Raw genomic sequence first — 20,274 nt, 5'->3', positions numbered from 1 at the left:
AGTGTGAAAAGAAGTGTCATTGTGAAGGAAAAATATGTCATTTGACACCACAGATTTTGTTTCTGAGTCAAAAAAATAGAAATGTGCTTTTAAAGTTAAATAAATAAAGTGAAGGTAATTGGTTATAAATAAACCTCTTAGTTCTTTAACAAACTACTAACGGGTGCATGATTTTTTTTTCCTTGTGTTTTTAAGGATGGAAAACAAAGCTTAAGGAAAACAAAACACAGAAAAACTATGTTGGCATGGCCTCAGGTCAGCTGTATATTTTTGCAGTCTAAGGACTATGGATTTGTTTAGGTTAAAATATTATGTGTATAATTAAATAAAACTTGAAGAAAACTGGCACATCAATATCATGTATAAGAGGTGTAATGTGGTGCACAGAGATTCTTCTCCTGCCTTGAGGAAGTGCTGATGCAGATGTCTACATGCAGTGAGTTCAGTGCTTATATCAGGTTTTTCTCCTTGTGTGTGGTCTACTGTTAGGATCATTAGGATCATCCTGATGGAAGCCAAAATAATGTGTTGCATTTTTCAACAACGGTGTAGTGAATGAGATTAAAATGTAGTTGCATGAAGGTAACAAAAATATTATTTATGTTTTGGCATCCGTGAATACCTGTACTAGATTTTTAATATAGTGTGGCTTGTGGATTATACTGTATAGAAGTGTTTCCTGACTTATCCTGACAGATTATGTCCTTTTCTGGGAAAAAAATTTGAGCTAGATGCTTCTGCTGAACAAATACGCAGGAGTTGTTACAGTATAAATCTAACGGTAAGATTATACATTATGGCCAGTAGGGTTCAGTATCTTTTCACTTTAGAGGTCTCTAGAGTACTGGCTGTTTGCCAAAAATCAAATAATATACTAGAAACCATTTGTAGGAACTTCTTTGAAGTCATTTAGACTCAATGCCAAAATCCATATTAATCCTTCTCAGCAATGTCCACTATTTCAAATTCGTAATTAGGATGCAAGGTTAGGCTGACACCTTACTCTGTTTTTCTAACTCCTAAACTACTTCAGGTAATCATAGAATCAAAGAATCATTGAGGTTGAAAAAGACCATTGAGTCCCACTGCAAATCTGACACTGCCAAGGCCGCCACTAAACCATGTCCTGAAGTGCAGTTCTCAGACTTGGCAGTTTGGTGGTCAGTGGAAGAATGGAATCACTAAATTGAAGCAAATTGCTTGGTTTTGAATTGGGAGAATGCCATTTACTTGAAACACCTAATGACTAAGTGTTTCATGCCGCTTTGTGAAAGCTTCACATATGCATCAGCCACCAGACCATCTGCTTTTCTCCTCATGGAAGCATACGTAGGAGAAAAGGATGGAAAATCTTGAAGTCTCCCATACACAGAAACGAATTTCACCAGTTTAAGTGTAGGAATTTTCTGTTAGTGTTACTACAAAAAAATTTTCCTGGGTATCTATTTAAGCCCCTTTTTATAATCCACTAATGATCCCAGCAGACCTTCTGGGGGAGAATATGTACTTATGAATTTATACCAAGGTTTGTATTCCATAATTATGTGACTGACTTTAGCCTTTTTCTTCATGTTTGTTTAATAACTCAGACTTAATCATGAGAATATTCCCATTTTGTTGCTATTGAACTTCTTTCTTATGTGGAATTTTAAAAGATTTTACTAATATTTTCATTGGATTATTCATGTGATTCATTATGCTCAGCAGAAGAAAAAGGCAAAGATGCCAAATCTCAAATAAAACCAGGTGTTATTGTAATACAAAGCTTTAGGCTCTATTATTTATGCAAAATGCAAGCTGTCTCACTGGCCCCTAGTTACACAGAACAGGTGCACACTCCGTTTTGAAAGTTCTTGATTAGTCTGGTATGGAACTACTGGAGTTTTCTGCTGTTCATGAACTCCAGGTTAAGGCACAATTCTGGTTCCTTTATATTATATAGTCATTTTTATGCTCAAAGAGTAATACTTTCTATTGATGTAGAGTAACTACAATTCTATCTAGTTGAATCTATTGTAAGAAAAGCATAGGAGAAAATCTAAGGGGTTTAAAAGGATTTGAAAATAGATAATTTGGTACTACTGAAGATTTTGATCATCTCTAGATTCACAGCTTATACATTAACCAGAAAAGGAAGGTCAAACAGGGGCACCCCCTCTGATAAACAACACCAGGAAACTGGAGAACTGGTAACAACAAATAAAGTCTGAGGTACTTAGTAACTTCTGCTTTAGTCTTCAATGGGAAGTTCTTCCCACATCTCTTGACTGGATGGATAACAGGATGAGGACTGAGACAGCAAAGTCCCTTCTCCTGAGAGACAGCGAGGTTTGTGACCACCTGAGGAACCTGACTGTCCCCAAGGAGATGAATCCCAGAGTCCTGATGGATTTGGCCAAGCCACTCTTCATGACGTTTGAAAAGTCACCGCACTCAGGGCAAGTCCCAGGTGACTGGAAAAGGGAAAGCATGGTAGCCATTTCTAAGAAAGGAGGACTCTGGGAACTACTGACCTGTCAGCCCTGCTTCTGTGCCTGGGAAGATGATGGCACAGATCCTCCTAGAGGCTGTGCTAAGGCACATGGAGGACAGGCAGGCAGTTTGGGACAGCCAGCCTGGCTGCAGGCAAGGCAAGTTCTCTCTGACCAAGGCAGTGGCTTTCTATGACGGGGTGACTGCATCAGTGGGTAAGGGAAGGTTACAGATACCATTTTTCTGGACTTCTGTAAAGCCTTTGACGTGGTCCCCCACAATATTCCCTCCAAATTAGAGAGAGGGATTTGATAGGTGAAGGGTTACTTGGATTAGGGATTGGTTGTATCCAGAGGGTCATGGTCAGTGGCTCAGTCCCAATGGACATCAGTGACAAGCAGCGTCCCTCTGGGGTCTCTGCTGGGACCAGCGTGATTTAGTATCTTCATTAATGTCACAGGCAAAAGGATCAAGTGCACCCTCAGTAAATTTGCAGATGACACCAAGCTGAGTGCACCTGCTGCTGTCCAGAGGGACGTGGACAAGCTCTAGGAGAGGGCACATGGGAATCTCAGGAGGTTTAACAAGACCAAGTGCTGCTGCTGCTGCCCCTGGGTCGGAGCAACCCTGGTATCAACAGAGGCCGGGCATGGAGAGATCAGAGCAGCCCTGCCCAGGAGGCCCTGGGGGTGCTGCAGGGTGAGAGCTGGACATGACCCAGCCATGGGCACTCCCAGCCCAGAGAGCCAAACGTGTCCTGGGCTGCATCCAGAGCAGTGTGGGCAGCAGGGCCAGGGAGGGGATTCTGCCCCTCTGCTCTGCTCTGCTGAGACCCCACCTGCAGAGCTGCATCAGCTCTGGGCCCCCAGCACAGGGAGGACAGGGACCTGCTGGAGTGAGTCCAGAGGAGGGACACCAAGATGATCAGAGGACTGGAGCCCATCTCTTATCAGGAAAGGCTGCAGAAGAGAAGGCTTTGGAGTGACTTAATTGCAATCTTCTTGTACTTGAAGGGAGCCTACCAGAAAGATGGAGAGGGACTTTTTAAAAGAGCATGCAGTGACAGGACAAGGGGGATGGATTCAAGCTGAAAGAAGGCAAGTTTAGATTAGATATTGGGAAGAAATTCTTCTTTGAGAGTGGTGAGACACTGGAACAGGTTGTCCAGGCAAATTGTGAATACCTCCTCTGCGGCATTGTTCAAGGCCAGTCTGGACGGAGATCTCAGTAACCTGAGCTACTGAAAAGTGTGCCTGCCCAAGGCTTGATGCCAAGCCATTCTATGATAACTTTGAGTACATAATTCTTTTTAAAGGATCATTTGAGACCATGCAAATATTGCAGTAAAAAAAAAATAACAGGGGGCAGAGAAATAATTATTTTTGGCAGCTTTTCAGAGGCAGACTATGGGCAGCATAATAAAAGTGGTCCTTTGTTTGAAATTCATCTCTGGGTGATTTAAAAATCAGTGGAAGCTGTTTGAGCAGTTTGGGGGTTTATTTCTTTTGGGCTTTTGGGGATTTTTTTGCATATTTTTGAGACAAAAGTATTAATCTATTAATATTGAAATCAGTAAGAATTTTTGGAACTTGTTTTATAATGTCTGAAATTGTCTGAAACCACTAAGGGTTTAAAGATACAATTATTAATATGGTAATTTTCAGTTAGGCACATTGACATGTTAATAACTAAGGAAGGTATGGAGCCTAAAAGTTGGTGACAATGCAAAAAGAAGGGAGTTAAGGATGTATTGAAGGTATTCCTAGCAGACATCGACTTTAGAAGGTATTTAGTAGATGTAGAGCAGTTAAATGCACCTTTGTTGGAAAGTGTTTTCCAGAATTCAACATATGTCCTTTAGTGTCTGTATGTCTAGGTAAATTAGCCCAAATTAAATGACAGTATCCAGTTGCTTTTCTCGGACTGTACAAAACAGGAGCTAGCTTGCTTGTTTGTTTGGTTTCCTTGCTCCCTGTCAGGGGGATTCTGTCATTACTTTGGCAATCTATATTGTCATGACTCAGGTATGCTGTAATGTTGGGATTTCCAACAGCCCCCAATACAGACTAGGATGCTGACATTTCTTTCTATTTTATCTTTTTATGAATTAATAATTCTTTTTGTAAGAGCTGTATAAGAGAGACATTGCCTTGTGACTGTGACTAATATATAACTGTTAATTGAGCAAAAGATCCTGTTTCCTGCCAGTAGGTGTCTTTTGTTTTTTCTGTTTTTCCATCTTTCTCCTAGTACTAAAAAATTATAGTTAAGTTGCTCTCATGGCTTCAGTGGAAAGACCATGTAAATGTGGCTGGGCTGTGTGGTAGCCCTTCTCCTCTTATCTGTTGCAGAGTTACTGGAGCACAGCCTCGCCGTGGGTGTGAGAGGCGTCATAGCTCTCACAGCTCAGTAGGTAATCCTTGGATTATGTCGTGGATATTGCCAGTAGGAGGATTACTTAGATTAAATGATGTAGTCCACTGCTTTAACAGAATGTAAATTAGAGGAATAGATTTACAGTTGTCATCATCCTTAGAAGAAAAATTTTTTTTTCTAATAATGCATGTTTTATGCAAACTTATATACATTTACGAACTAAGATCATGAATTAGTTTATGTTCATTATTGCAGGATTTTTAAACTAAGAAACAAATACAAAAGAAAACAAACAGAATTTTGTATCTGTAGAAATAACAGTATTAATAGTAACAATGCCTCTTTAAGGGTCCTTCCAGCCCTCTGATTCTTTGTGACGCTGTGGTACTTCGGACAGGAATGTATGTCCGCCTCTCTTTTCTGTAGTAGGTTTAATAAACCATGTAGTGCTTTTTATTTCAAATAGTTATGGAAAATAGGTTTTTTGTATCGATGTAAGCTTGATTAATAAGGACTTACTGAGCTGGCAAAAAGAAACATGTTCATACTGGGAGGATTCAGTGGTTTGTAACTAGTCAGCTCAGTAGAGATAAAGCCACAACTACTGCTATCAGTGATCTTACACTTTTCCCTTTTTTTCCCCATGATTAAAGGGAGGTGGGGGGAACCCTAATGTTGCTCTTGTTCTTATACGAGATCTAGTTTAAAAATACTCACAGTTCTTTTAGGGTAATGAATTATCTTTCAACATGTGCAGGCAGCCTTTTGGCTAGTCTGACTGGTACCAAGACAGTGTAATCATGCAGTATCAGTGTGGACTCCCTGCATGTGGTTACTTTCAGTTAAAATGGGGTGGGAGGGCAGTCAGTATTTTAATTTTTTTTTACCGTCTTTCTAAACAGCTGTATAAAAAAAAAGTTTTGCAAGTTTAATCTTAATAATCTAGACCCAAAAAAGCAGACACGCTCTGTCATAAAATAACTATTAGTGACTAGTTTGTATCCTATAAATCTAACTTGAGTTGATAATATGGTCCATTACCAGCTAACTGCACAGAGTATTTTTCATTTTACACTCTTCAGTTACTTTTTAGTGAAGTGTTAAAAAATATGAAGCTTTTCTCCTCTCTAAAATTGCACACTGTCTGTCTGTTATTAGGGAGATAACAGCTCTTATAAATGTTTCAGTAAGCGTTAAGTAGACAGTTATGTGCACTCTCATTCCACGCTTATTTGCTTACTGTAATAAACTGATAAAATATGTGTGGTTTGTCTCTGTGTATCTGCAGGCATCATGAGTCACATAGATTTCCTTTAGAAATAATGTTGTGTCTGCAGAATTGATTGGTTATTTTCATAAACCATCCAAAGGTACACAAACTACTTCTATTATTTAAACATATGCTGTGTGAGATTTGTAGGAGATTATCTCCTGGTTAGTAGATGATTCTCATCCTGTTAACTCTGTGTGGTTTTATTTTAACCCCAGAGTGATTGCAGGCACCTACACCACGGGTTTTATCACAACTGCATTAAAAATTTTAGAGTTTAAAAAAAAAAAAATTACCAGCTGATGCAGCTGTTAAATACATCACATTACAATCACATCAGCCTTTGTCAGGTCAAAATCCTTGCTAACAAGTAGAGGCTTTGAAAGCTCTAATTTTCCAGAATTAAATTGCTTTGTTCAACATACATATGTTTTATTTATTTCTAGTACTGCCACGTTAAATGCAAGTGAAAATTAATGTTCTGTACAAAGAAAGATGACTTAAACATAATGTCATTATTCTGAGTGTCCTTTGCACTTTGCTGCTATGTATAGCATGATGTTGAAAATAGAAGTGAATGGTCTCACAGGCTTTTTATTACTGAAACAAGAAGTAATGCTGAAGGCAGCATACGTATAGATGAAAATCTCTAAAAATCACAGAAAAGATTCAGTAAAACTTGAATCAGTGTTGTAATTTAAGTACAGTGAGAGTTTTTTTCTCTATGTGTATGCATTTTGGAGCAGCTTGTCCTGGGTCCTACGCAGGACAGCCAGGGGATCTGGTTTCCTCTGGCAAAGGTCCAAAAGGCTGGGGACAATGAGGTTCAACAAGATCCAATGCCAGGTCCTGCCCTTGGGTCACAACAACCCCAGGCAGCTCCACAGGCTGGGGCAGAGTGGCTGGAAAGGACCTGGGGGTGCTGGTGACAGTGACTGAACGTGAGCCAGGGTGTGCCCAGGGGGCCAAGAAGGGCAATGGCATCCTGGCCTGGATCAGCAATGGTGTGGCCAGCAGGAGCAGGGCAGGGATTGTCCCCCTGTGCTGGGCACTGGTGAGGCCACACCTCGAGGGCTGTGTCCAGTTCTGGGCTCTTCACTACTACAGGAGGGTCATTCTGGTGCTGGAGCAAGTCCACAGAAGAGCAGTGGAGCACAAGTTGGGTCAGGAGCAGAAATCCAGTGAGGAACAGCTGAGGGAGCTGGGGATACTTATCCTGGAGAAAAGGAAGCTCAGGAGGGACCTTATCACTCTCTACAGCTGCTTGAAAGGAGGGTGTAGCCAGGTGGGGGTCGGCCTCTTCTCCCAGGTAAATGACAGAACAAGAGGAAAGGGCTCCTGTTGAGCCACGGGACATTTAGGTTGGGTATTAGGAAAAAATTTCTTCACTGAAAGAATTATCTGGCATTGGAATGGGCTGGCCAGGGAGGCATGGAATAACCATTCTTGGGAGTCTTCAGAAAAGCATGTGAGTGTGACACCTAGGAACATGGTTTACTGAAGATGGCAGGGCTGTGTAAACAGTTGGACACAGAACTTAGAGATCTTTTCCTGTCTCAGTGGCTCTATGATTTTATATATCTATCACCGTGATGGACTTCTGACTACTTCTTATCTTTTCATTCCTATTAATAAAAATTATTAATAAAGCCAGACATAAATTAACGCAAAGAAGCTAGTGTACTTCAAAATACTTGTGTTAAAATGAATTAAACATATATCCTAAACTTGTTAATGTAAAATGGGAGAACCATTTCATGAAATAACTTTTCTATTATGCATGTCCTGCTCAAATTGAATTGAATATTAAAAGCCAGAAGCTAAGCTTGGACTTTAAAATGAGGTTTAAATTCCATCTTAAAACCCTGAGGTTTTTTCATTATTTGAGTAATGGTGTAAATAACATGCTAATTCGACTGCTAATAACCTCCTACTGTTATTGTCTCTTTCTGTGTACTAATAAGATATTCATTATTCAAAGTATTTCCTTTATTATTTCTTGACAACTGAGGGGGTTTTTTGAGAGTTTGACCTTGATTTCTAGAAAACTAAGTAGACTATTAATCTGTGAAAGTTTAGGACTTCTATTCAAAGATGTTTTCAATTTTTAGTAACTGAAGGTCCATACAAATAATTCCTTTTCCATTCCTTTCTTGTTAGCTGTAAGTTTGGTCATGTGATGTCACAGGTTATTATTTTATAAATATAACTTGAAGTAACCCTTATCTTTCCTTAAAACTTGTGTAAAACATTCAAATTCACTTGTCTGTGTGTTTCTGTATATGTCTGCCTTTTGTACTTTTGAGCCCATGATTTCCTTGTCAGTAGCATCTGGGAATTTTTTTGCACACTGAATGTCTTTTTTTCATGCTATTTCTGCAGGATAGAATGGACTGAAACATCCTTGGGATTTTTCTTACTGCTTCTAGCAGCAAGACTATTTAAAAAGTGTCAGCATCCTTCTGCTGTATATTACTATGTTTTTATGATTTCACCAGTATAATTGTTAACATTTTTTGTGGTTTTAACAAGAGAAACAGAAGACAATTTCTCACTATACTTTCACCTTACACAATGTGCTTGGAAACACCCTTGAATTCTGATGCATTGATTGTTTTTTTGGGGAAAAAAATAACTGTAACTGTAACTCTTAAAAACGTGATAATTTAATAGCTAACTGCAAAGCTAAAAAATTGAAAACAGACTCACAGTGGAAAGTGAAATGGTTACAACAAAGGTATTTTCAGCACCAGAAATGTTTCTAGGCTCTCTTATCTGGTATCTGATACTGCAATTTGCTTATGCATTTTGATATGTCCTTACATGTTTCTGGTTCACTAAAATTCCAACTCAAAAGCAGGTGCTCTAACTGAGTGAAAAAATGCAATATTCAATTGTCATTTTTACTGTTCTTGACTTGCAGCATTTGCCAACTATTATGTTTTACTTAACAGGTCACTATGCAAGTGTCTGTGCCTACAAAAACACATGAACTGCTTCACCGAATGAGTGGGAAAGGATTAGCAGCTCATTATCACTTCTCAAGACAGCCAGGTGTTTTTGGTGATCGAATGGTACCTGTCCAAGTGACACTAACGAACACAACTGATCAGAAGATAGAGAATATTCACATTGGGGAGAAGAAATTACCTCCAGGCATGAGGATGCATGAGTTTAATCCCATAGGTAACCATATCCTATCTTTAAAAACCCAGATTCTTAATCTTCAGCAAAATTTCCAGTGCAGGAAAGTGGTTTTGCATAGTCACGTGTGTACTCATATATGTGTGTGTGGCAGGGCAGGGGGGTAGGTGTACACACATGCACACACTCATCAGCTGTCCACTTGTTAGGACAAAATCTTTCTGCATCCCTACAAACTTCAATTTTCTTACTGTCTTATTTTAGACTGGCTATTATGGGCTTCTATTAAAAATGAAGTTTTGATTTTTATATTCACAATTATTTTCTTATGAAGCTTTAAATAAATCTGTAAATGTATTTTTTATACTGGTGGCTCAGAGCATTGTCCTTGTGAGCTTATGGCAGTAGAGTGGAAGTGTATGTTTTCGTTCAGTTTGTGTATACCATAGTTCCACAAAGTGTGCCTGCTTAGACTAGATAAAAAGCAATGTGTAGTCTGACCTAAATTATTTTACTTTCTACTTTCTAATCAGGATGATTTTTTGCTAAATTTCTGTCTTGTGGAAAAGAGTACAAAACTTGAGAAAGAATGCAGATCGCAAGAAGTTTTTTTTTTCAAGAGTAATACCTATGTACACAATCTGCTTTCTTTTCTCAGCAGTTCTTTATTTCTGAACATTGTGGTATAGTCAGAAGGAGCAGAAGTGTCCCTGTTTTGTAATGTAAATTCTTCTCCTTCAATGAGCTACATTACTATGTGAATATGTATCATGATAGAAGAATACAGGAACATGTTCTTAAAGCACAACAGTGAACTAAAGAGTATTCTTTGTTTTAAGTAGTTAAGATGTTTATATTAAATGGCTCTAACCTATTGAATTACTTATTCTTTTAAACATAGAAAAGATTATACAGATCTACACCAAATAGCTACAAAAGCAATTGTCCAGTGCTATAGTTTAAATCAGAGTTAAAATTAATAGTAATAGCTGTTTACATCTTGGTAATAATATACACTTGATCAAGGCAGTTGCTTTTAGAACTCTATTAGTTTTTATTTTTTAAGTGAACATTTTGCTGCTTATTCTTTAAAGTAAGTCCAGCTTAGAATTGAGATGTCAAGTTAGTTTTGCCCATAAGCTTTATTTTATATCCCTACCTGTAAACATTTGAAGAAATAAAGCACAAAGGCTTACAAGTAGAAATCTAGTAATACTATAAATCAGATCAGGAGATAACTATACCCACAATAACAGTAAATTAACAGTATCGTTCACTTGTCTCACATAAAAACCGGGGGAGGGGGGGAAGTGGAATTTAATAAATTATTCACTTCAGGTTCCTTGAGCTCCACAAAACAATCTTACCCTTCAAAGTATTTATCTCCCCAAGAAAGACATTGTGGCATCTGTCCTGCAAAGCTGTTGGTTTCTTCTGCGGAAAATAAGCCATCCATCATCTGTAGTTCTTCCAAAAATGTTATTTTTCCTTCTTGAATGCAAATTTTCTGTATTCTTTGTCATCTTATGTAGAACTAAGCCTATACACCCTATTCTTACTACGTTTTGTGCTTCCAGCATTTGGAAAACACATCCTATAATTTACCCAGCAGACCCCACAGAAGAAGAGTCAGTGTAGATGGGTATTCCTGGTGAGGTATAAGTCTAGTTTTGCCTCAGTCACTGAAATTATTGTTGGCAATTGTCCTGATTCTTCCAGTAGAAATGGTTAAAATTATTTCACTTAAGTCCCCATGCGCAACATTTTCTTGTTATAAAATGTGTTTGAAACTCCCTTTGAAAACATTGAACTCAAAGGCTTTGGTAAAGTTAATTCTGAATTTGAGCTGGAGCCTGTAATTTTTCTATGCTTTAAATATATTCCTTGGAATACTTTTGCTTTTTACACTTCCTAGTGTCAGTTTAGACTTTAGCCAGCAGAATTAACGCCATGTTTTCTGTATTTTTACAAACTTAATCTTTACATATTTAAATTTTGTTACATTTTTTCATGGAGCAGCTTTCTACTTTCAGTTCTTGAAAAGTATCAGATACATTATGAATTATTTGGAAATCAGACATTTTTCTGCCTGCCTAATCCTTTTTGTTTGAATTCCTCTCTCTTAAGTGTGCTTTCAGCTCTTTGTTGTAATCTTAAGAAGACAAAGTCCGTTTCAATGCTTGTTTTTACTTAGGTAAAGAAAGAGCTTACAAGGAAAAGCCTTTGTCTCTACAACATTAGGGAAAGAGTGTAGTGATTTAGCCAAGAATCTAAAAATGGGTATGTCTCTAGATATCTTCACTGCCAAGAGGGTCTCAGTCTGCGCTGCTTGTAGAGCACAAAGTGATCTCCCATTTAGTGTTCATAATCTTTCTTCTCCCTTCCAACCAATGCAAGTGGAATATTGGGACACAACCACAGTAATTACAAAATAGTTTACGTTCAGCTGATTTTCCATTATGGTGTGTGTTAGTGTAGATTTTATTTGTTGTGTTTTGCCATCTACTAACCAAATCTACAAACCAGTGTTACTGAAAATGAAATCTCGGTGGTGGATCTGTGCACAATTGAAAGGATGTCACTTCAAAAATTATTTTTTTCTGTAAATAATTTTCCTTTCCTTGTTTTTCTAATACAAAGCCTTATTTTATTGATGGGGCTCTTAAGACTGAAATGGCAATGTGTCATGTCCATTATCTGTGTGAGAGGGGGAATCCACGATGTTTAAACATACAAGTGTGACATTTGGGTGATACTTACTTGTAATAAAACTACAACTATTGGATTTTTTTCTTACAGAGCTTTTTGAGGGTTTTCATTATGTGAAGTATGGGGGGATTGCATCTGACATCTTCCGTTGCCTTGTATGGGTACCTTACCTGTTAAAAATTTCTCATGCAGAGTGCCTTGGGCCTGGAGGATCCATTACTGCTACAATGGGTATTGACTTCTGTGATTCTACCCAGACAGCCAGTTTCCAGTTATGGTAAGTTCTTGGGAGGGGCAGGGTAATTTTTTGCTCCTGGAAGATAGAAGCAGTGTGCATTGGTAGTCCACCTGGCGATATCAGACCTGCTGTTTTATTAAATATTCAAAGAATTAAACAAAATTTACAACATGATATATATCCAAGATAAGACATTATTAGTGTTCAGTTTTACTTTTAGAAGCTTTACTTTTTTGTCCCACTCTTCTTGGGATTCTTCTTATTAACACCATCTTGAAAGGGGCAGTCATGTCTGACTATCCTGCTGTAGTGTTTTGTGTTCTTCCTTGTAAGAAACAGCAAGTCAAAAATGTCACATTGAGTGAGCAGTTTTACTGCTCTGAGTCTTTATTATGGCTGCTCGTGGTCATTTTAACATGACTGCCTGAAAACAAGCCCAAAATTTGCCTGCCAAACAAGTTTATTCCTCATGCTGTAGATACTTTTAAATCAATAGTGAGAATGAAACCAAGTAACTGGCTGGCTAACTAAATCTTGTCTAACATGCCTGATTTACATTTTTTGTGCTTGTTATTGGCACATGCAAGCTCCTCTTTCTGCATCTTAGGCTAGCAAGGAACCCTTTCACCCAGTGAGAATTCTGTGACAAACTAGCATATGAAATCCATGTAATTTACAGTAGCGATGTCCCAAAACTGGGAGAAAAACTCGACACCTTCTTTTAGGAGTTTTTCATGTTTACATTGTTTTTTTTAAACTGTGCAAAAGCACTATGCAGATCTGCACAATTTTATTTTTTTTTACATATTTTGAAATAATGGATTTTTTACATGTCTTGTTGTGAGAAGCACAGCTTTCAATATTCAACATAAGAAGTGAGATATTGAATATTAATTTACATTGCTGCATTGTAGTTCAAGGGAGGCCCTTAGTGAAAGTTCTATACTTCTTCCTTTAGAAAATTTCTGTAGCAATTTTAGTGTACTGCTACTAAGCTCAGCTGGTTCAACTGACAGGTTATTGAAGATAGCATGAAAATCCTAATAATAGAGATGTACCCAAGCAACTCCTAAAGTAAAACTGCTAAAATAACATTCCTTGTTCTAGGGGCAAGGAGGTTTTGCTATTGGATTTTTGTCCTTCCATTTCTCAAACTTTTCCCTGTACAGTGGATGGTCCTGCACAGTCAGTTTACACATATTTGTACTCCCAGCAAAATGTCTGCAGCACGTAGTTTAAGCACGTCACGTTCCTGTGGCTGGTTTGTATGCTGTTTACTGGAATTTGGAAACAGCTTTGAATTGCTGTCTGTTGTTTGTTTGAGAAGGAGGTTCTCCTGTAGGCAGCGCAATTTCAAAATTGCTTCAAAATTACAGATTCTGACTCTTTATCTAAATACATTTTGAGTTTTATAAAATAGTATATGCTCAGTTTATGAAGCAGAAACATTCTTTTTTAAGTAAAATGGTTCTTTTTCTTTCAAGTACATATTTTCAATCTACCAATGATTTGATTTTTAACTTACACCATTTATTGCTAAGAATCTTAGCAGTGATGAGGATAAGCAATGTAGCATAACACATTGATTTTATGCAGATCATCACCTTTATGTTTTGGGAGGTCTGCTGTATTAGTGATATATAAAAACTGATTACTTTCTCCAACATTGCCTAGTAATTGTTTATTATTTTCCTATTAGACAAACAAGACAGATCAATATTCCTGAACACCAACCAGACTATGAGTAACATCACTGTAAATAGATTTGCCTCAGACCTCAGTGGTGTATTCATTTTAATGATTTAGACAATGTGAGTCCAATGACAAAGCGCTCAAGCTAAGTTTAAAATTAAATTAAGAATAGGAATTGCTTACTTTGTTCCTTTGCTAATTGATAGGGCCTTGTTTCTTTGCCATTAGTTCCTAGAAAATAGTATAAAAATAGGTAAAATGTTACTTGCATTAAATTTGCTATTTTACACTGAAAATGTATTTTATTCAAAATCCTATTGATCTTCAGTATCTCTGTAGAAATTGTGCAGTGTGATGTTTTGGGAACAACGTCTCAAAGAACTCAGCTACAGGCTCTGTAACTTCTAAAACGCTTTTATCCAAAAGGAGGAATGACTTCTAGAAGTTTGTCAAAACGTAGTTGAAATAATGTGCACACAAAGGTGTCTGTACTCTTGTATTTCCTATTAACATATCTCTGTGACAGATGTTGTCAGTTATTTTGTATTTTTGCTGGAAGCGTGTTCAGCAGTAAAGTGTTCCTGATCATAAGAATTTTCTTTACGTTGTTCTAAGAGGAGCACTTTATCTTGCATCAGATGTAATTGATCCTGAAGCAGTGTAATCACAATTACTCACTTTCTTAATTGGCCTGCCCAAAATCAGAAAATGGAAACCGATCGGCAGTGTTTAAATCAATAGCATTGTAGTAAAGCTTGTGGGGGTAGGGACATAGTGGTAATGGGTAGATCAATTGGTCTTAGATGCCAATCATGGACTGTGTGTTTTGCATAGCAAACACTACCCTTCTGCTTAGGGATGTGCTCTTGTACTAGTGGTTCGATAAATGCAAACTGTATGAAGAAAAAAACTAACATGAGTCATAAAATATTTAGAACTTTCTCTGAATTTGTTGTACAAGTCAAGGACAATGAAGGAGAAACTGCAACGTAGAGATTTGAAGGAATGAGCTTTGAAAGACATCCCTCTCAAATACTATTTTTGGTAAGCAAAACTTACCAAGTTCACACATCTAATTAAAGGGGCATGAAACTCCTTGAAAACTGTGCCTAATGCATTTATTTAGAGTGTGTATTAGGATGATCACAACATGTACTTCTAAGGAGAACATCTCTTCATTGTTATTTTTCTTGTGCCACCTCCTTTCAGAGGCAGCTATTTCAGCCACACTGGTGTTCTGCATGATAATGCCTCTCAAGCAGAAAGTTAAAGAGGAATAAATGGAGGAACTCAGCGTTTTAAAAGATTTTTTTGAATGTTACTCTGTGTTTTTGTGTTACTTTGTTCTCATTTTGCAAGCAGGATACACACAGCTTAGAGGTTGAAAGCAATTTGTTATTGGGTAGCTCACAGGCAAGGTAGGTTGCTACCTTGTTGGATTATAGTTAAATTTTAGTATATCTGAGTAAGAGGCATGAGCCTTAGCTGAGCAGAGAAAAGGTTGGAATGGATCCTTGATATAACAGACTATCTGCAATACTCCACTGGCTGTGGAATTCTTTTTTTTTCCCCATGTCAGATCTTAAATATTTCCACATCAGTGTGTCCTTTCTTGAACCCTTCAGCTCCTAGTGTTCATCATTTCAACAGTCCTACCACTTGTGTTATCTTTATTGTCCTGCATGTCTCTACTTTTCAGATATTCTCAAGTCTTTCTCTCAGTTTACTAGTTTTTTAAAGGTGTCTGAAGATTTGGAAGCTTTGCCATGTCAGAATTTTGGAATGAAAATCTTTGGATCTCTTGAGATGAAGGACAGGGAAGGTTATAGAGACAGGGAGTTACAGCATAAATGTGGCCTTACTCTGTTTTCTCTATGTGTATTTAGTGTTATGAATTCATGTCTGTTTTTGTATAACTCAGTGGGCAAATCTCCAATTTCTTGTAAATATGATGAATGACTAACAGTGAAGGGGAGATGTCCTTTTTACAATACTGAAAGCCGGAGAAGAAAGCTTGTCTTTTCCTTTTCTTTCTTATTATTTTCATTCTCTCTTTCCAAATTATCTTAGTTATTCCCAAAATCATGAAAGAACCACAGCTCTAAAGATAAAATTAATTTATGGAGAAGCTGTTATCTTCCTTTTTTCTGTTCTTTTAAAAAGTATGCAGGGAGTTCTTTAGCGTTCTTTGAAGCTGTTTGGTGTAGGGGAGAAGTCCGTGCCATGCAACTCTCTCCCTGGTTTTGGTTTTGCATCTCTCTCCCTAGTTTTCTCAAGGTTTAAGTGCAAAGGACACAACCAGAGCTCCCAAGAAGAAAGAGAAAGCGAATGAAGGCAACAGCTTCTGTGCCTTTCATTCTTTTTCAAAATAATTAGGTAATTGGAAAGTAGCGTAACATGACAGAGGTTTTTAACTGGTTACCATATATTAGCATGTCTTAACATTCCAGTGTCATCAGAAGGACCCTCTCCTTATGATGAGGAGAAATATGCTCTTCTACTGCTGTTACGCTGATAGAAAAGGAAGCTGTCTGTTCATTTCATCTGTCCTGTACTATACAAAGAGAAGATTTTGCTGATTACTCCAGAAGAGTTTGGTGTAGCAGCAAGAATCTAGCAATTTCTTAAATGAAGTAAATTCTGTAAATGAGATTTAAAAACTTCGTTCAGTCTGTTCTCTGCAGGTTCTGTCTTATTGTAGAAGCTTTTGCTCTGAATTCTATTTTCAAAGGAAGAGATATCTTTTATTTTGTAGCATGAAATTCACTTACTTCACTCTGTGTTGATGTAGAAATCTTCCCAAGCAGAACTTCTACCTGCAAGGCAGAGTAAATGAAGAGGGTTGGTTGGGTAGCAGTCAGTATTTCTGTTGAGTGCAAGCATGCATTCAGGTGTAGATGCTTGCACAAAAGCATCTGATTAAAATCATGTACTGGAATATGTTATAGAATATATTAAAAGCTAATGTTAGAGATGCAGGATTGTCTTCACATCACTGTCACTTGTATTTTCACTTTTTTTTTTGCCGTTTCCTTCCCTAGTGCTCTGTCAGCAGATCACCAAGTTGCTTATAGATGTAAGACAAGCAATCTGGTACTCTTCTCTTTATTTCATTACTCTAAAGTAGTCAGTTGGCCCTATTCCAGAACACAATTATGGCCAGATAAATAACTGACCTGGAAAAAACAAGGCTGAACATGAACAACTGCTTTCATTTGTTCTATTGCTTTGGCCTTTTTGTCTTGTAAAAGCAGGATGCAATCCTTTCTTTTCTTCAGCAAGACTATGAATCAAGTGTCCTATACGTCTCCATTCTGTGTTTTGGTTTGCAGGATCTTAATTCTCTCTTAGTGTTGCTCTTCCTCTTAGGTTCTCTTTTTTAACATTTGTGGAGATTTTTGTGAATACAAGACAAAAATTTTAAGGTGATTTGGGATAGATATGTTCTGGGACAAGCTGCTGCTGGGAGTGAAACAAAAAAGGATAATATGAATATACCCTGTCTGATTAGAATATTAATTTATTAAAAACCTTGGAAGTGAAGACTTTAACCACTGCTATTGTAGAATTTTTAAAAAACTCATTCACAAGTGATAGTATTATTTACTTTAATTTTAAAGAAGATTTTGCCATCACTGTTCTCAAGTCTTTTGTTATGGTAGAGAACTTCTTTACCAGGAGCCCTTCAGAGCCAATTCTTTTAAAAAAACCCCCCAAACTGAGAGAAGAGAGAAGGAATAGCCAAGGGTTTTGAGTGACAGGTGCTAGCTGCTCCCACTCCTTCTGCAGACATCTACAGAAATCTTTAAACTGTGCATCTTCTGAAGGGTAGAATGTTTGACTTGCAGTGTCATTTATGATGGAGCTGGTAAGTCTCCCTTTGTTCCTTTGGAAACATATATGTCTCTCATTTGTTCATCTTGATGTGTGGAAGCATGTATGTCTCTCATTTGTTAATCTTGATGTGTGCATCAGAAGATAAATTCATGTGATACTTGAATAATGAAATAGATGTAAGTCTTTTAAAAATATAATATGTACAGTTTAACAGTCTTTGAGGAGGAAGTGTAACAATATCTAATACTATATGCCCATAAGTTCCCAATTAAATGCATAACAGATTTTTCAAGCTGCTGTTGGCAAGGTACTGTTGTCAGACATCACCAACGGTTTGATCATTTTAGGGCTTCCCTCTAAGAACTTCTCATTAAGTATTCATGTTCCTCTAAGGCTGTAATTTACCAACTGCACTTGCTAATACCAGAAAATGCAGTCTTTTAATTTTTGAATTCAGAAAACATGTTCTGTTGGCCTGAGAATCTTTGAGTATTTTTTCCAGTAAGCTTCTTCACCTTGATCTTCCAGGAAAGTGAAGCACAGATGCTTCAGTGCAGCTTCAACCAGTTGTCCAACAGATTTTTAATAGTTAATGTAATTTTTTGCTTAAGGATCATTTATATTAATTATAGCCTTGAAAATACATATTAATGAGTTAAATACACTGAAATTTAGTTCACTAAGTATTGGAGGAAGTAAAGTAGTTGTATTCCAAGCCTCAGTTTTATTCTCAAACTTCTCCATTAGATATCTGATGAAATTTCCATCTTTGGAGATACTCAGAGCTCAAATGGCCAAGACCGTGAGCGAAATGAGCTGAGGTGACCCTCGCTTTAGCAGGAGGCAGAAACAGGTTTTCTAATATGCCTCTTTTGAATCGTATTGTTGTTCCATGGAATTATGAAGTAACTTTTGCTAAATTAGATATTATGAGCTCCCTAATATAAAGATGTAATAAAAGAGATGCAGATCAATAAACAAAAGCTGTATATTCAATCTATGAAGTGTCTGATAAAGAGAATCTATAAGGAAGGATGATTTTCTGTAGCTGAGAAAGAAATTTACGGAAGCGCACTGGAATTAAAGTAATGCAAAGTAGCCCAGATGCTGACTAAAGTGAAATTAAGAACAAAGTGGTTTTGAAGAACAACTAGCAATCAGAATTTCTGCTTATAGGCTATGAAGAGTTCATGTTTTATCAAAGAATATATATTAGCTATTTATTCACTAGAGAAAATGGAAGTGGAATGTTTGTTAACAGCAGAGGTGTCGAGTGGTCCTCTTGGGCAGTTACGGACATAAAAAACCCAAGCTCTTCTCATCATTTTATTCCTTCTTATTGTGGAAATATTGTTATAAGCATTAAAGAAATCTAATAATTGATGTTGTAAGTCAAGTTTATGTACAAATGGCATCTCTCCAGTCGATGTAGGACGTAAGTCATTGTACACAAAATGGTTTATCTGCTTCAAGCTGAATTATATACAGCATATCTTGCTTAAATATGAAACATAACATTGCCTGAACAATCAGTTGAACAGTGTCAATTGTTCAACGTATTGTTGAAAGTGTTAGTCTTATAGTCCAAGTAGTAGGTATGAACAGCAAAAAATTAATGAGGCAGCTGATTAAAGACCCTTCTATCAGCTCTTAAGCTGATTGAGTTCTTAATCACTTTTCAAAGGAAAAATTAAAGAAAAAAATACTTCTTGCTTATTTTACTGCGCACTTAATCAGGCTAGACAATCAAACAATCCCTGCTCTTTTATTGCAATAATGAGTTTAGAGATGGATGGCATTTAAAGTAGTACAGGGGGAAAAAAAGTTTGAATTTGCTAGCTTTTAAAAGCAGCACTTAGTAAATGATTTTTTATGAAGGAAGTACTCGAAAGTTTGAAGGGATTGTTCCCCTGTATGTTTGCTAAACAGCAGTTCTCAGAAAAGCTAGCATGAATGTCCAGTTTTATTTGAAAAGCCCATACATGAGACTGCAGTTGTAAGCATAATTATAACGCATCAGAAGCTAGAAAATTACAATGTACTAGTTCCTAAGCATTTCCTTTTGAAAATGGGTAATTAAGATAAGTATTAGAATTTTTAGTAGAAGGACTGTAAAATGATTTTCTGTTTCCAGGTGGCTTGTCTTGCATCTTTGGGAGGAAGACACATATGTTTTCTATACTACTGACCTACAGTGCTGTCTGCTTTCTATCAGTCTATCTTGTTTCAGAACTTTGAAGTTGCAGAGTTATAAAACATCAGTAGCACATGTTTTAGGTTAATTTAAATAACATGGATGTTAATGGATGAAATATATTTTCTATTCTAATGATTGTATCATTATATTTAAGTAAGATATCTGAGGCATATCACCAATCAATATATATTGGCTATTTGGTACACCAGAAAGAAAGAAAAAAAAAAAAAAGGAAAGTGCGCTTTTCCAAAAATGTCTCAGGCCTTAAAGCATTAACAAAGATTCTGACTGGATGTACTGATCCTGAATTGCTAGGCAAATTCCTTATGGTACAGTTAA

General features: G+C 37.1%; 1 protein-coding gene across 3 annotated transcripts in view; it reads left to right on the top strand.

Annotated features, from left to right (window-relative positions):
• AP3B1 (adaptor related protein complex 3 subunit beta 1) overlaps positions 1-20,274 on the top strand; it is a 156,220-nt gene that overhangs the window by 116,409 nt on the left and 19,537 nt on the right. For all 3 annotated transcript variants that reach the window (XR_005704410.2, XM_040090051.2, XM_040090050.2), the window contains exons 23-24: positions 9,073-9,304; positions 12,164-12,248. Coding sequence is in view for 2 of the 3 variants with exons in the window: in XM_040090051.2 (XP_039945985.1) it covers positions 9,073-9,304; positions 12,164-12,248 (317 nt within the window). In the remaining variant the exon portion in view is untranslated. The remainder of the gene's footprint in view (positions 1-9,072; positions 9,305-12,163; positions 12,249-20,274) is intronic.

The sequence above is a fragment of the Hirundo rustica genome, chromosome Z (assembly GCF_015227805.2).
Source record: "Hirundo rustica isolate bHirRus1 chromosome Z, bHirRus1.pri.v3, whole genome shotgun sequence".
NCBI classification, from domain to species: Eukaryota; Metazoa; Chordata; class Aves; order Passeriformes; family Hirundinidae; genus Hirundo; species Hirundo rustica.
Note: the sequence above shows the minus strand (reverse complement) of the source record. Positions and strands in the feature narration are given on the sequence as shown.